The sequence below is a fragment of the Leucopleurus acutus genome (genome assembly GCF_964270905.1).
Source record: "Leucopleurus acutus genome assembly, chromosome: 10".
Classification (NCBI taxonomy): Eukaryota; Metazoa; Chordata; class Mammalia; order Artiodactyla; family Delphinidae; genus Leucopleurus; species Leucopleurus acutus.
The window spans coordinates 63,607,567-63,626,730 of NC_139153.1; the positions used below are offsets into that span (position 1 = coordinate 63,607,567).

At 37.4% G+C, this 19,164-nt stretch overlaps 1 protein-coding gene across 1 annotated transcript in view; it reads right to left on the minus strand.

The window, feature by feature from the left end:
- Positions 1-2,319: 2,319 nt before the first annotated feature.
- MLIP (muscular LMNA interacting protein) overlaps positions 2,320-19,164 on the minus strand; it is a gene marked incomplete at both ends in the record, with an annotated part of 289,309 nt that continues 272,464 nt past the window's right edge. The window contains 3 exons of the mRNA XM_082847426.1: positions 2,320-2,392; positions 2,717-2,805; positions 13,524-13,577. Of these exons, the coding sequence (XP_082703552.1) occupies positions 2,320-2,392; positions 2,717-2,805; positions 13,524-13,577 (216 nt within the window). The remainder of the gene's footprint in view (positions 2,393-2,716; positions 2,806-13,523; positions 13,578-19,164) is intronic.

The following is a 19,164-nucleotide window of genomic DNA, read 5'->3' on the forward strand; positions in this document are numbered from 1 at the left end:
GAATTGGAAAACCTGAGGTGAATAGGACACCATATTCAAACAAATTTCCTGTCTTATAAGTTGCCTTCAAAGATGGTAAAGCCTGAGGTTTCAAAGCTCATATCTCCAAGTAGAGAGATACTCAGGGACATAAGAGCCCTAACACATTGCTGGTGTGAATAAAAATGAGGACATGCATTCTAGAGAATAGCAGTCTGGGAGCACTTCATCAAATTAAGCACATACAGACTTAAGCAATTCTAAACCTGGGTATATAGTCCAGAGAAATTCTCACAAAGTCCACAGGAGGTTACATGCAACAATACACATCACAGCTGTTCCTGGTAGAGGGATGCATCCTGAGAGCTCACCGTGGGGCAGGTGGGCAGGTGAGATGTGAAGACCGTACCCCAGGTAGCTGTGAGGAAACAATCCACTAGGTATTTATAGAACAATGTGGATAGAGCTTAAAAAACATGTGCTAAGTGGAAAAAGAAAAGAAACAAAATATAAACTATAATGTCATTTACTTTTATTAAATACATATGCAGAGAAAAACAATGCACATCCTCAAAACATATATCAGTAAAGAATATTTAACACAAGAATGTGTGCTTTTAGCAGAAGGGAAGATAGAAATTGTTATAAAAGTTAATCAATCAGTCATCCAATCAACAAGTACACAGAAGAGGGGGTCTTGCCCAAACTTATAACAGCAATGAACTAGGGAGTGTGATCAACTCAACCTTTCATTCTCAAAGTCAAAAATGAATGGATAAATGATTGAATAAATAACTTGGCCTTAGAATCTGATTATCTGAATGTTAATTCTGTCTCTACCACTTACTAGCTTGATTTAACCTTTTGAAGCCTATTCTTACAAACATAAAATCTGAAAAATACTATTACCTGTCTCACAGGCTCATTGTGAAGGTTAAATCAAATTCATGGTGCCTGACACATGATCAGAGCACACTGAATACTAGAGATGGTTATCAATAATCTAAAGTGATGCCTCACACAATTTAGCAGGTAGAGATTTTTGTTTAGGGGAGGAGAGAGAGCAGAAAGCTTTATTAAAGTTCCACTGCTTCTCACGCACTAATGGAGGAGATGATGAGAACTTTGTGTTTCCAGGTGCCAACTGATGACTGGCAATGGAGCCTTCCAAAATGGCCTGTGGCAGGATGATGGGGGTGATGGAGCAGTGGTCTGAGGGAGCCATGGCTCAGACAGAGCTGGCTCCCAGGGGAGCATGTGTTGTGTGCGAGGGTATAGTCTCCACTGAGAGTCCTCTGCTACCAGGAGCTCACTGTCCAGAACTATTGTGGACTCTTAGTGTGTTGCCCGAGTAGAAGGCTAGAAAAAAGAAACCACTTAGAAAAGGTGAGCACAGGATACTGAGGATGGCAGCTGGAAAAAAAGAGACCACTGCCAATATGGTGGGCATTGGGCCTGCTGGAGGTTGGCTCCGGGATTGTCACCAACAGTGTGGTTTGCTCTATAGTCTTGGCTGCTCCCAAAATTATGGGTACAAACTAACACTGAAGTAGCCTTTGCAAGAATCATGTGGTGATGGTCAGAGAGACAGTGATGTTAGAAACATTCCAGCAACACCACCTCAACATGACTGTCTGTCCCATCAAGCACAGAACCCAAACAGAACAGGAAAATAGCATGCGTTTTGTGAAAATACCAACTTTCTCACATTCAAGAGCTCCCCCAATGAACTCCTGAAAGCAGGCAGGGGCTCCTTTTTAAAAAGTTGCTGTTCTTTTTTTTTTACATGAAAAAGAAATTAAGCAGAAGGGGAATAAATCTTGATTCAGGGAGTAATGTGTGCATTAAATAAAACTGGTGTTGGGCTTCCCTGGTGGCGCAGTGGTTGAGAGTCCGCCTGCCGATGCAGGGGACACGGGTTCGTGCCCCAGTCCGGGAAGATCCCACATGCCGCGGAGCGGCTGGGCCCGTGAGCCATGGCCGCTGAGCCTGCGCGTCCGGAGCCTGTGCTCCGCGATGGGAGAGGCCACAACAGTGAGAGGCCCGCGTACCGCAAAAACAACAACAACAAAAAAAACTGGTGTTGAAAAATCGTCACACCCATCCTTCTATTTCCCTGTGATTTGGCTGCTAAACAGAGGGGCATGTTAATATTGCTGTCAGCTTAATAGAAGGCATTCAAGGCTCTAACAGTGGTGGGAGAAACTGTAGGTAAATATCTCCTATGTCAGGTATTAGTGAGTACTTCCATGTTATATGCCTGCAGGAAACTTTTTTTTAGTTCCACTGCAGTTCATAAAGGAAACACTAAGACTGAAAAAAATAGTAATAAAGTTAAATCTAGCAAGTGATTAGCACCAGCACTCCAAAAATCTTCAGCCCAGTCTGGGTTTTCACTTCTTCATCTTCATTGCTGCAAAATAAGAGAAAATAGTAGTCAGGTTAATGGAGATATAGAATTTTAAAAACTATGCCCCATTCATATTCAGGTGTAGCATCTCATATAAAAAATGGTTTGGAGTAGGAAGTTTTTGTTTATTTTTTTCCTCAGTAGCTGTTTTCTTGTTATACAGTTAATGGCAGGATAAAGACACACAGCTGTATCTTCAGATCAGACCCTGATCTCTCAAGAGCTCAGCAGAGCAGTTCTGGCCTACTGAGGGGGGTGACCATGGCTTTGAGGGGCTGATGCCACCTTAAGGAACAGCCCTGCCATAACCCACCCACACTTCCTCACCCTTCAATCGCTTGGTTACCTTTTCCTTTAGTACTGAGTGCGTCGTTCCGTAAAATGTAACCTCTAAAACACGGAGGAGGTAAAGTGAACTGGGATTGGATTAAGTCCCAGCTTTCACAAAAGGGAACATTACAAAAGTGAGAGACAGCAAATGAACCTCTTGCTATGGAGTATGGAGTGGAGTGGTTGCACTGATTTCTTTATCCATCAATCTCTATTTGATAGGGTTACACTGTCTGGAGCGGACAAGATAAACTTAACTGAGTGGAGATTGGTATTAGCAGATCATACCAGTCGAGAAAGAAGTATAAAAGAAAATATCAGATAGGAGGGCAAAAGAGAAATTTAGTTCTAAAACTGTACTCTAATAGAACAATGTGATGAAATGACGTCAGTGGAAGGAAATGACCGTAAGTTTGTATTTCCAGGTGCCAATGCATGGCTGTCAAAGGAGCATTTCATCCCAAAATGGCTGCTGGAAATTGAGGGAGGTCAGTTTCTCTTCTTTGGGCAACTCTCTCTGTTTTTTGGTTTTTTTCTTTCTTTTTTCTTTTTTTTTTTTTTTGCAGTACACGGGCCTCTCACTGTTGTGGCCTCTCCCGTCACGGAGCACAGGCTCCGGACGCACAGGCTCAGCGGCCATGGCTCACAGGCCCAGCCGCTCTGCGGCATGTGGGATCTTCCCGGACCGGGGCACGAACCCGTGTCCCCTGCATCGGCAGGCGGACTCTCAACCACTGCGCCACCAGGGAAGCCCTGTTTGTTTGTTTTTTTAATTTTTATTGGCGTACAGTTGATTTACAGTGTTGTGTTGGTTTCAGGTGTACAGCCAAGTGAATCAGTTATACATATATCCACGCTTTTTTAGATTCTTTTCGCATATAGGTCATTACAGAGTGTTAGGTACAGTTCCCTGTGCTATACAGTAGGTCCTTATTCATTATCTATTTTATATGTAGTAGTGTGTATATGTCAGTCCCCAACTCCCAATTTATCCCTCCCCCCTCCCATTTCCCCCTGGTAACCATAGGTTTGTTTTCCACATCTGAGACTCTATTTCTGTTTTGTAAGTAAGTTGTTTTTTTGTTTGTTTGGTTCGTTGTTGGTTGTTTGGTTCGTTGTTTTGTCCTGGGCTGGATCACAGGGTGAAGAAGCAATCGTCTGAGAAAGCTGTGGCTCAAAGTTGGCTCCAAGGTGGACATGGGGTATGTGCAAGGCGTAAGGAAAGCAGACAGGAAAACTGCAGGTGGCATAGCCAAGTGGCTGAGCAGGATGGTGAAACAGGACACGTCCTGCATCATGCAAGAGGAGCTGCATTTGTTAGATGAGAAGGAGTAGGTGGAGGAAAAGTTGCTAAAACAAGAAGTAGCTTCACTCCTGCACTGATTTGTTCTAGCCACAGAAAATCAATAGTCATGAAATAACTGAGTTGTAGCTTTCAACATCTGGAATTCTCTGAAGGTTTCGAATGAAAGGAGAAAAAGCCTCAATTCCTCCTTTTCTTTCTAACAAATAAAAATTAGCATGTTTTTGATTTTCCTGAGAGTAACAACATTTGGTAGTTACTCTCACAAAAGATTTAAAGAAATCATCTTCTTTGGCTAACCTTTATGAAGGGCTATTTATTTTACATATCAATACTAAGCACTTTACATGCATGAATGCAAATCTTCACCATAATCCTTTGATCTCATATTACAGAGAATGAAATTGAGGCTCCAAAGATTAAATATCATGCCCAAGGCCACAGTATTTGAAACTAAACCCTCGTTTGTTCAATGTTTCTTGGGTTTTTTTTGTTGTTGTTCATGCAGTCATTAGTTTGTTTCATCCATATTAAAACATATACCACGTCTGGCTTATAAATGGTAAACTCTCTGTCACCAGAAGAGTTTCAACAGAAGACTTATAAGGCTATACGGGATTATAACATTCAATAAAATATTGGACTAAATGCCCTCTCAATTATCTTTCAAATGTAAGATGTTATAATTATAGGAATAATTAAATGAGATTGAAGAAGAATAAGTATCTCATCCTCTGGCACCAGGCTGGCAAACTGAGCACTATTTCTCAGCTCTTCCTGAATGCGATGGAAGGTCAAAGTAATGTTTGCCACCACGATTCAGCAGCTGGTTTGAAATGGCATGATGCTATGACAGATAGAGTCATGATTTTGGGCCTTTTGTGGCGTTTCTACTTTCCTTTGCCAATCTGAGTATAGGTAAAGAGCTGAATAACCTGGGAAAATCAAATGTCTACATTTAAGAAAGATGGAGATCATTAATAAAATAAATAAATCATTATTTTCAGACTAGACCGCTGACAGTGAAGGCTCAGTATTATATCCTATCACCAGTTGAACAACAGAGTTATTTTGGATAAGAAAATATAAATAAGAAAGACCTTAAGACATTTACAAAATCATAATTTTGAAAGGAGTCACATTCCAAAATTTGTTTTGCTTAGAGTTAACTTTGGGTAATAAATGATGTAGCTGTGAAACTTTAATCCAATATTACAGAAAGAACGTTCTTAAAGAATGTGCTGTGTAAATTGATTTTTCCTTCCCTTTTAATACATAACCAACTCTGAATATTCTTATCTGCCAAATGAAAGCAGAATGATCTACATATATGTTTTTATAAAGATGAAACCAGAGCAAATTGTCATTTCCAGAAAATGTATATCATAATTTATTGACAGCTACATATTCATTTTTTTCTGAAAGATTTTAAATATATTTTGGACATTTACATAACTACTAACTATGGTGTAAAAATACAAGATCTAGTATCAGAATTTATTATCCGTAAGCCAGAAGTGATAAGATGTTCATTAGCTAAGGTCCTGCAAAGGTAGGATGGTAGGTGGAGAATGTGGATATAATTAACTCTAGGAAAGACAATATTGAATCTGGGGTCAAAACGTTTAATATCTGGGTTACCTGACCTCCACATAGTTATTAACCCTGATTCTATTATTTTGTTTGTTTATCTTGAAAAACTAGCACACACAGGAATGTCTGTCCTTCTACTTTCTGACTTCTGCTCAGCTTTTTACTGTGATTCACTACAATATAAAAATCAACATTGAGCTCTTGAAAAGACTTTGAAGGAGAAACCCCCAAACTGTCAACACCCACTTCTCCTACAGTATTATCAACGGAGTCCCTAGAAAAGAAAAATCAGTGAGACTTCTTTCTTTTTAGTGGCTATTTCAGGGTCAGACTCTGAGATTTCAGTTCTGCCCCATGTCAGCCAGGTGTAAGGACAAAGAGAAACGTTCGAAAAGAGGCTTAATTCCCCTTGTTGAAAATAAGTGAAGAGATTTCCCTCCCTTGTTCCTAGAGCAATTTATTTTAGAAAACTTGTCTTTATAAGTACATTTTCCTCTCTTTGAAATGGTGATAAATCCTTGTGAAAACTAGATGGGCATTTTGTCAGCTTTAAGACTCAGGAAAGTCTCAAGGACTTGAGAACCATCTCCTTTGAAGGTAAACATCCGAGGGAGATAGCAGCCTTATCTCCGAGTTTCTCCTAGTTTCTGAGGGAGGGTGGGAGCCTAACTTTAGCTGACACCTGGCTCTAAGTTATAAAACTACCTCCTGTCATAAAGATATGAGAAGTTTCTTTTTCCTTTGGGTAAAGCCAATGAACTAACATAGATGGTCCCCCCAATTAACAGGTGATTTAGGATGAACTGTGTGTAATAAATGGTACTTGTCAAGCCCTCTTACTTGAGGATAAATTGAATTATTGTTTATCTTGAGAACATATATATAATGGGTTACACCTGCTCGGCTATATGAAGCGTGAGATTTCTTCTCTCTTTTCAGTCTCTTAGTGTTTGTGATAGGTATCACATTCTGGTTTGAATGCTTAGTCAATAATATAAGTGTTTTCTTTCTCCAGCACCTTTGTGAAGAGGACTCCTGGGTTGGCAAATATATATATTTTAAAATTTTATTTCCTCAACACAGGCTGTGGGCTTACAACACAGGAAGGTCATCTTGATGGGGTCCACTGTTGCTAAATCTGGTTGTCAGAATGTCCTTGCCCACCTGGATGGCTGGGCAAGGTAGCTACTCATTCAGGTATTCATATGAGGTTTCTTTATAAGACAGATTTACTCTGGCCCTCTAGCAAGTTGTCGATCAAAGCATATGAATCTTCTTTTCATCAGCAGTTAAAAATATCCAGATACCAAGTTCTTCTCTACGGTTACAACCTTGAATGTTGCAATCCAAGATTTACCAAAGCTTGATTTTGGTAAATAATATTTATGGGAAATTGCCTGAAGAGAATAGAGTGGGCCCATTCCTCTTGGTAATTTCATTTTTACCCTTAAATCAAACCAGAAAATGAGAGTTGCTTCCATGGACAAATAACTTATTTTTCTCTTTTATGTGTTCTAATCTGGAGAATAAAGATAAAGGAATGAGACACCTGTCCCATAAAATTAGAACTCGAGTCATCAATGGAGGTTCTGGTATTCAAAATAAAATGAACACAAAAACTTATATTTTTGTTTTTGTTTTGCAGTTTATATACACTGCAGGAACAAATCAATCCTAGATGGTCACCTTGCCAGCAGAATTGTTATCTTGGGAACCCTGAAGTGTTTATTAAAAATCCGCAAAGAGAAGGAATAAGATAACAGGAGAAGAATTTGCCTAGTATGTGTTCTATGGGCAGGTAGTGAATGATTAGCTCTCCAGTTGTGTTAATAACAAGTGGATATGAAAGGTCAGAACCAAATGCGTTTAATCATGTTTTTGAAAATCAATTGACCCTCAGTTAAAAATAAAATAGGCCTAGGACTGAGTGTAGCAGGTGATGTGAAGAGTGGCAGGTCGGTTTTTATCTCATCCCCAGTATGACTTTCACATTTAAACCTGTAGAGAGAGAAGTGGGTATAGAGACGTGTTGTGGATCCAAGTTGTTGAATTCACCAGATGTGATGAATACAATCATAAATTATGGTTGCTAGTGGAATTTAATTTTTTCTAAGTAACTATAATCAAAAAGCATTTATCTCAGGCAGAGAGTCTGCTTTAAATTAGATGGTGTTGTATGTACACCTACTTGGAGATTACTGCATTGGTGTCAACAGTTGTTGGTGGGAATGTAAATTGGTGCAGCCACTATGGCAAACAGTATGGAGGGTCCTCAAAAAACTAAAAATAGAGTTACCATGCAATCCAGAAATCCCATCCCTGGGCATATATCTGGACAAAACTAGTTCAAAAAGATACCTGTGTCCCTATGCTCATAGCAGGACTATTCACAATAGCCAAGACATGGAAACAACCTAAATGTCCATCAACAGAGGAATGGATAAAGAAGTTGTGGTATATATATATATACATATCTATATATATATATATACACACACACACACACAATGGAATACTAGTCAGCCATATAAAAGAATGAAATAATGCCATTTACAGCAACATGGATAGAACTAGAGATTATTATACTAAGCGAAGTAAGTCAGAAAGAGACAAACACCATATGATATCACTTATATGTGGAATCTAAAATACAACACAAATGAACATCTCTATGATGCAGAAACAGACTCACAGACATAGAGAACAGACTTGTGGTTGCCAAGGGGTTGGGGGAAGGGAAAAAGGATTGGGAGTCTGGGATTAGCAGATGCAAACTATTATATATAGGATGGATGAACAACAAGGTTCTACTGTATAGCACAGGGAACTATATTCAATATCCTGTGATAAACCATAATGGAAAAGAATATGAAAAAGAGTATATATATGTATAGCTGAATCACTTTGCTGTGAAGCAGAAATTAACACATTTTAAATAAACTATACTTCAATAAAATTTAAAAAATAAATGCAAGCACACTCAAAAGAAAAATATATGAAAATGATCTTCCTTTGAAAATTGATCAACCAGCTGATCACAATGGTTAAGTCCATTGTTTAGGGGTCTCTCTTCTATGAGGATTAATCAGTGGCCAAGTATTTTTTAAAGTGCCAAATAAAATGCTAAATAAAACATTCTTTGGAAGTACTAGCCCTCAGACTCAACTCACAACAAATGCTACGCCTGACCCCAGCCTAAGTATTTTCCAAACCTGTGTAGAATGTCAAAGGAAGCATAAAGCATTAGGTTTTACTAACTCAATTACAGTGAATCTCAGCATAGAACAGATATCTCAGAAGTAACCTACCATAGATTAAAGTACAGGTTAAACTTTTATGACATTAGACAGGAAGAATTTGTGACCCAAATTTTTGTTAATTCAAAGCATTCCCTGAAACACCATTTCTTATGATCCTCCTGCTTTTACTTTCAAATTTGTGTTTCCAAGGTTCCAAATGATTGACTTTTCTAGACTGCCAATGAAGGAGCTAGAATTTGAGGATCTCAATTCCTGTTGTACATGTAAATCACCAGTGGAGATTTTAAACCAGCATTTGCCCACCCCCAGAGATTCTTTTTTTTTGAGTTTAACAGTTTACTTTGATTTTGACTTTTAAAAAATACTTTTAAGCATTGCTTTAAAAAAAAAAAAACGTGATTTTAAGAGCACCAGAGCAATAATGAGATTTTTTTTTCCATTTCAATTTCTCTGATTTCTAAAGAGAATCTAAAACTTATCAAGGGACCAGCGGAGACATTTTTTTTTTTTGGATTGATAGTTTTTTGTTTTATTGGAGTACAGTTGTTTTACAGTATTGTGTTAGTTTATACCATACAGCAAAGTGAATCAGCTATACGTATACATATATCCCCTCTTTTTTGGATTTCCTTCTCACTTAGGTCACCACAGAGCACTGAGTAGAGTTCCCTGAGCTATACAGTAGGTTCTCATTAGGTATCTATTTTATACATAGTATTAATAGTGTATGTACGTCAATCCCAATCTCCCAGTTCATTCCAGCACCCCCTTCCCCTTGATATCTATACATTTGTTCTCTATGTCTGTGTCTCTATTTCTGCTTTGTAAATAAGATTGTCTATACTAATTTTTTCAGATTCCACATATATGCATTAATATATGATATTTGTTTTTCTTTCTGACTTACTTCACTCTGTATGACAGTCTCTAGGTCTATCCATATCTCTACAAATGATCCAATTTTGTTCCTTTTTATGGCTGAGTAGTATTCCATTGTATATATGTGCCACATCTTCTTTATCCATTCCTCTGTTGATGGACATTTAGGTTGCTTCCATGTCCTGGCTATTGTAAATAGTGCTGCAATGAACATTGGAGTGCATGTGTCTTTTTGAATTAAGGTTTTCTATGGGTATATGCCCAGTAGTGGGATTGCTGAGTCATATGGTAGTTCTATTTTAAGTTTTTTGATTTCATTTTCCTAGAGTGGAACCCTGTTCTTGGGGCTTTTAAAAAGTCCCAGGAGATACTAATGTTGAGCCAGAGCTGAGAACCACTGACCTAGATGAGAAGTCAAATTGTCATTTTGAGTTAGTTGTCTTTAAATGGATTTCATAAATCATAGGACTTGTAAAAATGATGATCATATTAAATCAGATAAATCTGAGGTCTCTGTTTTTAAATGAATTACTGATCTATTTGAAAAACTAGTGTCTACAAATAGCAGGATCAAATGCAAGAAACAGGAGTCTGGCAGTAAGAAAGGGAGACTGCTGTCTTTAGGAAATGAGAGAAAACCAAGAGGGAAATTCTCAGATCTGATCAAGGTTCTTCCATGAGTGTTTATTTGCACTGGATTTGTAACTAGCTTTACTCCTTAGTTCATATGGTCGTAAGACGAGAATTGCTTTATAAAAACAGGTAGTTTTCTTGTTTGGTGCTTTATAAAAACAGGTAGTTTTCTTATTTTGTGGGTAAATACATATCAAAAAGAGGGTTTGGGAAAAATACATGGGTAAATATTACAGTCTGATCACATATCATAAGGAATTGTAAAAAGTTGTTAAATTGCTCCCAAATGTGCCAGTATAACTAAGAAGTAAAATCCAGCATACTAGGTGGATAAAATGGTAGTTTAATTATTTATGTTTCTTTTATTTTTTTTAGTTTAGTTTTATATTTTTAGTTTTATATATTTATTTATTTTTATTGAAGTATAGGATTTACCATGTTGTGTTATTTTCAGGTGTATAGCAAAGTGATTCAGATATATATATATATATTCTTTTTCAGATTCTTTTCCATTAGAGGTTATTACAAGATACTGAATATAGTTCCCTGTGCTATACAGTAGGACCTTGTTGTTTATCTATTTTACACATAGTAGTGTATATCTGTTAATCCCAAACTCCCAATTTATCCCCCCTCTTTCCCCTTTGGTAACCTTGCTGGTTTCCTATACCTATGAGTCTATCTCTGTTTTGCAAATAAGTTCATTTGTGTCAAATTTTAGATTCCACATATAAGTGATATCATATGATATTTGACTTTCTCTGTATGACTTACTTCACTCAGTATGACAATCTCTAGGTCCATCCATGTTGCTGCAAATGGCATTATTTTGTTCTTTCTTATGGCTGAGTAATATTCCATTTTGTGATTTTTTTTGTGTGTGTGTGTGTGTGTTTGTGTACATTTCTTTTAATACTAAGAGTAACTCACTATCTCTCACAACTGTTAAACTTCAAACTGTAGGGGTTTTTATGGTATTGCTTTATATATTCTAAACATGAAAGTTGAAATCATTTTTTCACAATCTTATCCACTAGCTTAATGCTAAGTTTTATCTCTAGGATTGTGATAACTGGTGCCCCAAAAGTGTAAATACTACATCTACTCTGTTCTTTTCAGCAATGGAGTCTTTCACATTACATAAGATTCTCTTAATTCAGCATTTGTTATCTGAACCAGATGCTTTTGTTATTTAAACAACCAACTGACTTTCTGTTATTGTGTAGAAACATTCTTATTTCTATCTGTAGTCTCTGTAAGCTTGAGCCAAAATTATGATGTTTGAAAGAGAACATTTGATTATTTTTTAACATTCATTGAAAATGTACAAAATTTATTCAAACTTTCTCCTTTTTTTGGAGCTACATATTTGTCCAATTGTTTTACTATTACACAATTTGCCACCATCACAGTGAAAGAGCTGGCACATTTGACAGAGTTAATCTCCTTAATATATAAAGGGAGTTTACAACTCAATAATAAAAATATTACTAGACCAGTAGATAAATGCTTAACATGATGCAAAAGCAAAATAGACAAGAATAACAGAAAAAGACAGAACTTTTAAATGCAAATAAAAATGAAAGATAATTTCCTCTTTTAAACTGCAAATATTTTAAAGCATGATTTCAAAGGGGAAAAAGATTTAAATAGTATAGATAGAGATTTAGATAAAGATAGCTGGATAGAGGAAAGTAGATTGTTTAAGAGCATAGGCCCCAGGCAGTCATATCTGGGTCCCCTTCTTGACTGTACAGACACTTGTCAGCTATTTGACATTAGGCAATAAATGGATTTCTCTTGGCCCCAGTTTCCTCATCTGTAAAATGGGAACAATAATACTTAACTTACAATGTTTTGTGAAGATTAAGTAAAATAATGCATCTAAAGTGCATAGCATGGTAACATATAATAAACTCTCAATAAATTGGCAATTATAATAATTCTCAATGCTGACATATATATAGTACACAGAAACAGGTATTATAACAAGTTTCTGGGAAGGTGAATTACTACAGTTGTTCAGCGATGCAACTTGGCTACATGTATCAACAGTTTCCCATATGTCCATACTCATTACACCAATAATCCTGATTTTTTTAAAAAATCAGAGATATGGTCAAGGATACAAATTCACCCCTATTCATAACATGCCTTTATATTTTAATGACTAAAGTATAGCAGAGAGACACATTGGTCCTGTATGATACGTTTTAAAATTTACAGAAATAGGGATGTCACTTTATGAAATACACCCTAAATTGTGGAAAATATGCTTGGCAAAATATTCAGATTGCATTTAGAACCTTATTTGGAATTGTATTATTCTTATTGCTCTTTTGTATTATTACTATTTTTTTCTATACTTAGAGGCTACAAAACTGAGCAGGCCTCATTTGTGAGGGTATCTGGAATGAATGAATAAGCTCACTTTTTACCATCTTAAAGATAAGTCCTTTAAAAAGCATTCTTTTTTTCCATATTTACCACTTTGTCTGAAGGGATATAGAAAAAGAAAACATTGTTCAGTGATTCTTGCTCTTAACACAAAATTTAAATTTTTTTACAAAACTTTTTTGTGTCTCTTTGGCATAACATTTATAAAAATAAAAAGGTTTTTTGCATTTATTTTTATCTGTTAGCTCAAAATGTGAAAGTGGTTAAACATTGCATGAAATTCAGAGGTATGTTTGAGATGGCACACGCTGGTCTGTATGCTACCCGCCATATGCAAAATTCACTTGGGGGATGGGAAACTGAGCTACCACGAGGTCCTGAGACCTCTGACTCAGAAGACACATATAAGTATTATTGGATATCCATTGACCCTCTAGAAAAAGAAGACAACAGTGGTTTCACATATGAATCCAAAGAGAAAATCACGAAGACAGAGGGGATAGAAGTTAGTTTGTGACCAAGGTGCTACACACATGGGGACCTCTAGTACAACTTCCACATTGAGAAGCAGCAAGAATTTACTCATGTGACTATCAGAGTAGACCAGTTCATTCTTTCTTTTTTTTTTAAAAAAAAACCTGATTTTATTAATATTTTTAAAAAATAAGATTGGTTTATTTCTATAACCTAATATCACATGGAAACAGATAACCAGATCTCAATTGTATCTTCCATTTACCTCTTCGGAATCAAGAGTTTCGTGTTCCGGAATAGCCATCATTGGATGACTCAACTTCACAGAAAAGACGCCCAGGAAGTGAACAGGGATAGAAGTAAGGAGAGATAAATGTTTAAATTTCATTTAAGTTGACAGTTAAATGATGATGTAAGTATATTATTGCTGATCATATTCTACCAATGTAAACATTAAGATTTGATTGTTATTAAAAACAAAGGAAGATATTCTTAACATAGAAAAAAATTTTAGCAGATGGTGAATCCTTGGAGCCTAAGACCACATCTTATTTATCTCTGTGTCCCACATAAACTCTAACAGTGTTTGGCACACAGCATAGACAGTTATTAATGTTTATTGAATGAATGAATTGTTAAAACACACTGGTAGTTATCAGAGAGAGGAAACAAAGTTAAATTTATGTTGCCACTGTCACAATAGCTCTCAAATCGAAAAGCTCCAAAGCAAAAGAGACAAATCACGCTTAGACCTGCAATGCAGATGCATCTGTAGTGAACGCTTAAGTGAAATGTAAAACATTGTGCATTATTGTAAGCATTAAGAATCTCAAAACACCAGGACTTCATAAACATTGTAATCTTACCAGATGACACTATCATCATGCAGTTTACGACACAGCGACACTTTAACAGAGGGAGGTTCTTTTGTTTATATAGGAATTTTTATTATTGCATGGGTCTTCTGAGCACTATACATACACTTAAACCTATTCAGACAGAAGAAAAGTCATAGATATGCAAGCAAATGAGACAGAATGAGGGACACAGACAAGGAGAAAACAATCATTTATAATAAATCTGCTTACCCCCTTTATTTTTTAACCGTCTCTCCTCACTCCAACATTAGAGTAACCATAATACCTGATTTTACTGGAGCATCCCCAGTTTCTACAACTATCCTGGGCAAATCCGGGCTGTGGAAATAATTGGCTCCCTTTTACTCTCAACCTGGTCCTGATTTGATCAATAAATCATCGGATCAGTGATCCGCCCCTGATGCTCCAGGGCGATTCCGGGGGTCTTAGCGATACACTCTTGGCCCTAGGAGGACATCACCAGAGGCTGCTGGGGAGGCCAAGGAGGTCAAATCTCACTTTCCCTCTGTTCTAGCTGACTTTCAAGAAAGGAGCCTGCTTTTATTTAAAGCTAGAGCTTCGTTAAATTCCAACCATCAAACTCTGTCCCAACTATGAAATTCTTGGAGTGTCATAACATCAGGGATCCCAGCTTCCTGAGACCATTACCTTAAATAGAAACATGATCTGTCCCTAAGCCAGCTAGAGATTCAAATAGTTTTCCAAAAATCAGCTGAAAGCACCTACTTTCTCCTGTTCATCAGGGTCCCCTGAGATTGTAAACCTGGCTTAGGATCAGATGCTATGTACCCCTTCAAACTTCAGACCAAGACAATTGGTCCTAGAGACAGCAAAATCTTTAGCATACCTAGGCTAAATGGTATGATAATTCTATGAATCATTGAAGTTTGTACCATGGCAAATCCCCATTCTCCTAGTCTCCTAATATAGAGTAGAATAAACATCCTAAAATTTGAAAATGTTGTTGCCCCAATAAAATATTCAACTGAGATTGGAAAAGCAATTGAGTAATTATGTGATATCTATTTTACATTCTATCCCATCTTTCCAATATAGGTATTCATTCATTTAAATCCATTTTATTCTAATCTTCAGTTTCAAAAACTATGTATTAACTATGCTAACCAACAAAAGAGAACAGCAAATGACTGATCCTAATTAATTGTTAATCCCCAAATCATTTATATTTGGCTTTGGAATGTTTTCCTCTATTTATGATCTTGGGTCCCAATAGGTTTGCTTTCTTATTATCCTCAAGGTGACCAAAAACATTACATAAAATGTGATACTGTTAATGGAGTTAGTCATAGTAATTTATTGTGTGCTCACATGATAAATTCGTTATATGTATTTGTTTATTTAGTGTTGACAGCAACCTAGTGAGGTGAGCGCTAATTTTACCCTGATTCACAGATGAGGAAACAAAAGCACCAAGAGGCAGGATAACTTCTTCAAGGTCCAGAGCTAGTGGCAGAGTCATGATTGGAATCCAGAGTGACAGTCTCTGGAGACCGTTCTTTCAAAGCAGTAAGAAGTGGTAACATGTCACTGGGAAGAAGCTCGGGAGACAGGAGCGGGGAGACAGAGGGAGGGAGTGGTGTGTGTGCCATTTTGCAAAAGGGAAAGCCATGTGTAAGAGTGTCAGAGTCAGAAGCAGTTTGGAGTGGTTGGTGTAGCTGGTGTCTTCATTCAGGAGACACAGACAATGAAGTTCGTATGTCAGATGAAGAATCTGGGATTCATTCTCTAGGCAGTGAGAAACCACTGAATCTCCAAGCAAGAAGGGGACACGTGTGATCAGATTTTCATGTCAAATAATGTCACCCTGGCTGATGTGCAGAATATAGATGGGGGAGGGGGTTGGAAACTATGTAAGTAATCAGAGAGACAGAGCATAAAGAAGAAAGTCTAAATGAAAGAGTTGCCTTAGAGAACAGAATAAATTCAAGATTTCCTGGGTGACTCTAGGCCCCCCTACTCTCTAGTGTGAGTGAAGGAGCATCAGGCAGACACATTGATATTTTGTTGATTAGGGAAGAAAAACTACAAAATGTTCCAGAGGAATACTGTTGAAGTTGGCATGTGTGCAGAATGCAGAAGTTTTGTAAAACATGAGGTCTGGAGATGTCATATGGGGAGAACAAATATGGCAGGAACATCCTCTCACAGTCAGAATGAGAATGATGACACTAAAACATTGAAATAAATTCCATATAGGTGGATGGCTTGTTATCCAGAGTCAGTGGATACAGGAAGACAGAGTCCTCCAAGCCTGTTTACTTGGTGGTGAGTGTTCTAGAGGACAAATTACTATTTTGTCTCAAAAAAAAAAAAACCTGAAAAGTTACAAATTTTATCATCAGACCATTATTCAACATAGATGGATCAATGAAATGGAAAGCTTGAGTGAAATGAGACAAATCATCCTTTCATCCTGGATGGAAACTCCAGTCCCAGATATTGTATAACATCATCAGACCTTTGCTCACTCACCACTGTGGGCTAATCAACAAGCTGTATTTGAATGAAATCTTCGGTTGAGTTTTATTACATTCTTTATCACAGCTGCCACCACACAAATATAAAGCCTTGTGGAGTGTTTGTTATCCGTGTGGGGCTTTCTCATAAATGTCACTGCATCTCCAGAGCTAACTTCTCTGACAAAGACAGATAAAATTACCTCCAACCAACTGGAGAGAACCCTACAACTAGAAAAGAAGAAAATATGCCGAATGTGGTGAAATCAATTAAGTCTTAATCTACCCGAGGAATGGCATTCAGAGCTGTAACTTTGTGAAAGAGCTCTCCCGCCTGTGCAAAGATGAAGTAGATTTTCTTGCCTTCCAAAAATGATGAAGTGTTACAAGAAACGTTCCCATTTTTAAATCACTGAGGGTGCTACACCTGCTATTCAGAATTCACTCCTTGGGATTGCTTTTTAGCTGAACCACATCCTCTTGTAAACCTCCTTTGCTCCATTTGTCTTCAGGAAGCTGTCCCCCCTACTGTCTCCCACTGAGATTTGTGAACCACTCAAGCTAGAGTGTAACCTTCTTAAGAACATCTCTCAGAAATAGACGTGACAATTATTGCAGTGATACCTACATAAAGCACTGTGTTTCCTGAGTACAGTGTTGTCATCGTGAGACTGTGAGCCACTGCATGTCATGTACATTCAATGCTATTCACTTTTAGGTCGATTGTACCTGGCAAAGGGACCACTCAGCACAGGAGACACAGAATGTGTATTGAATCAATAAATTAATAATGAAAGAGAGAAGGAATGAAATAGAGAAAAGAGAACTCTGCATTAGTGAAGACTTAGAATTGTTTACTGCATTCCCCAAAGTCTCTTCATTGATAAGAAATTTTGCAAACTAGAGATGTTTCAACCAGCACTATGGCACGTGTGCATTCGGCTTAAGTCTTTCATGATTCTTCTGCTTAAAGTCAGACAGAGGAAGACAAATGTCATATGATATCCCTTACATATGGAATCTAAAAAGGTGATATAAATGAACTTATATACGAAACAGAAACAGACCCACAGACATGGAAAACAAACTTATGGTTACCAAAGAGGAAACGGGGGAGGATAAATTGGGAATTTGGGATTAACAGATACACACTACTCTATATAAAACAGATAAACAACAAGGACCTACTGTATAGCACAGGGAACTATATTCAATATCTTTTAATAGCCTGTAATGGAAAAGAATCTGAAAAAGAATATATATATATATATATGTGTGTGTGTGTGTGTGTGTGTGTGTGTGTGTGTGTGTGTATAAATGAATCACTTTGCTGCACACCTGAAACTAACACATTGTATATTAATTATACTTTAATTTTAAAAGAAAGAAAAAATAATAAATAAAAAGAACTGAATTTAGTTGTCAGTGCTTGAGTCCACAGATTCTACTTGCAGGTTTGTGTCTTTTTCTCTTGAACTGCTCAAGGGTCCTGCAACCCTAGGCCTGCAATCGTCTTGATATGCACATGGCTGTCCCTGTTAGATGAAGCTAATCTCCAGGTCAACACAGTGCCCACCACTCCCAGTGAGGGAGGTCAAGGGTCAGAAGTCACCTATGATCATGCTTATACATAAATGTCTGATTTACTTCACTCACCTAGGGGATCTGCCTGGCCAAACAAAACACTTGAGTTTTTAATCTCTGATTTACAACACATCCCAGCCCATAGGAAGCACCTGGCGAGTCCTGTAAATTTCAGTTTCTGACACAGCTGGTCTGGGGAGGGTCCTGAGCGTCTGCATTTCTAACAGGTCTCAGCTGAGACCAACAATACCATAAGTTGAGGAGCGAGACCACAGCCAAGATTTTTGTATGAACTGATGGAATTGATGTTTTTCAAATATTTATCTATTCACAACTGAAATTAGCTGTATTCAAAATGTCCTCGTCAGTTAAGTTACACTGTGCTTGAGTAATTAAATACTTTACCACAGCACTTTTTTATTGAGTACGTGCTCATGTACCAGACACTTTACTGGATGTTAGAGATATGACAGCAAGTGAACAGGCATCCTCCCTGTTCTTGGAGACCACAGTGCAGTGGGAGAGGAAGATATTAACTATATAATCAGGAATATACGGAAACAAACACAATATAATGTGTTCTGAAGGACAAGTTCAGAGTGCTAGGAGGGTTCATCACAGATAAATCAGACCTGGTCTAGAAATAGGAAGGAATCTCTTCCCAAGAGGCTGAAATCTACAGGATAATTCTCATCATAGAGATAAGAGAGACACAGTTCATGTGGTGTAAGTAGCTGAAAAGAAGTTACTCACCGTTGGGCTGATGGGAAAATAAGGAGAAAATTCAGAATGAATGGACCAAACGAGTGAGAAAATCAGAAACCCAGGCTAGAGAATTACTGTGCAGGGATTTTGCCTGCATCAGCTCCACTTCGGAAGTCAAGGATTAAGCCCTTGAAAATACCCATTAAATGAATCAAGGCTGTTTAATATGAGTCCGTCTCATTGCCCAGAAAGACTGCAAGCT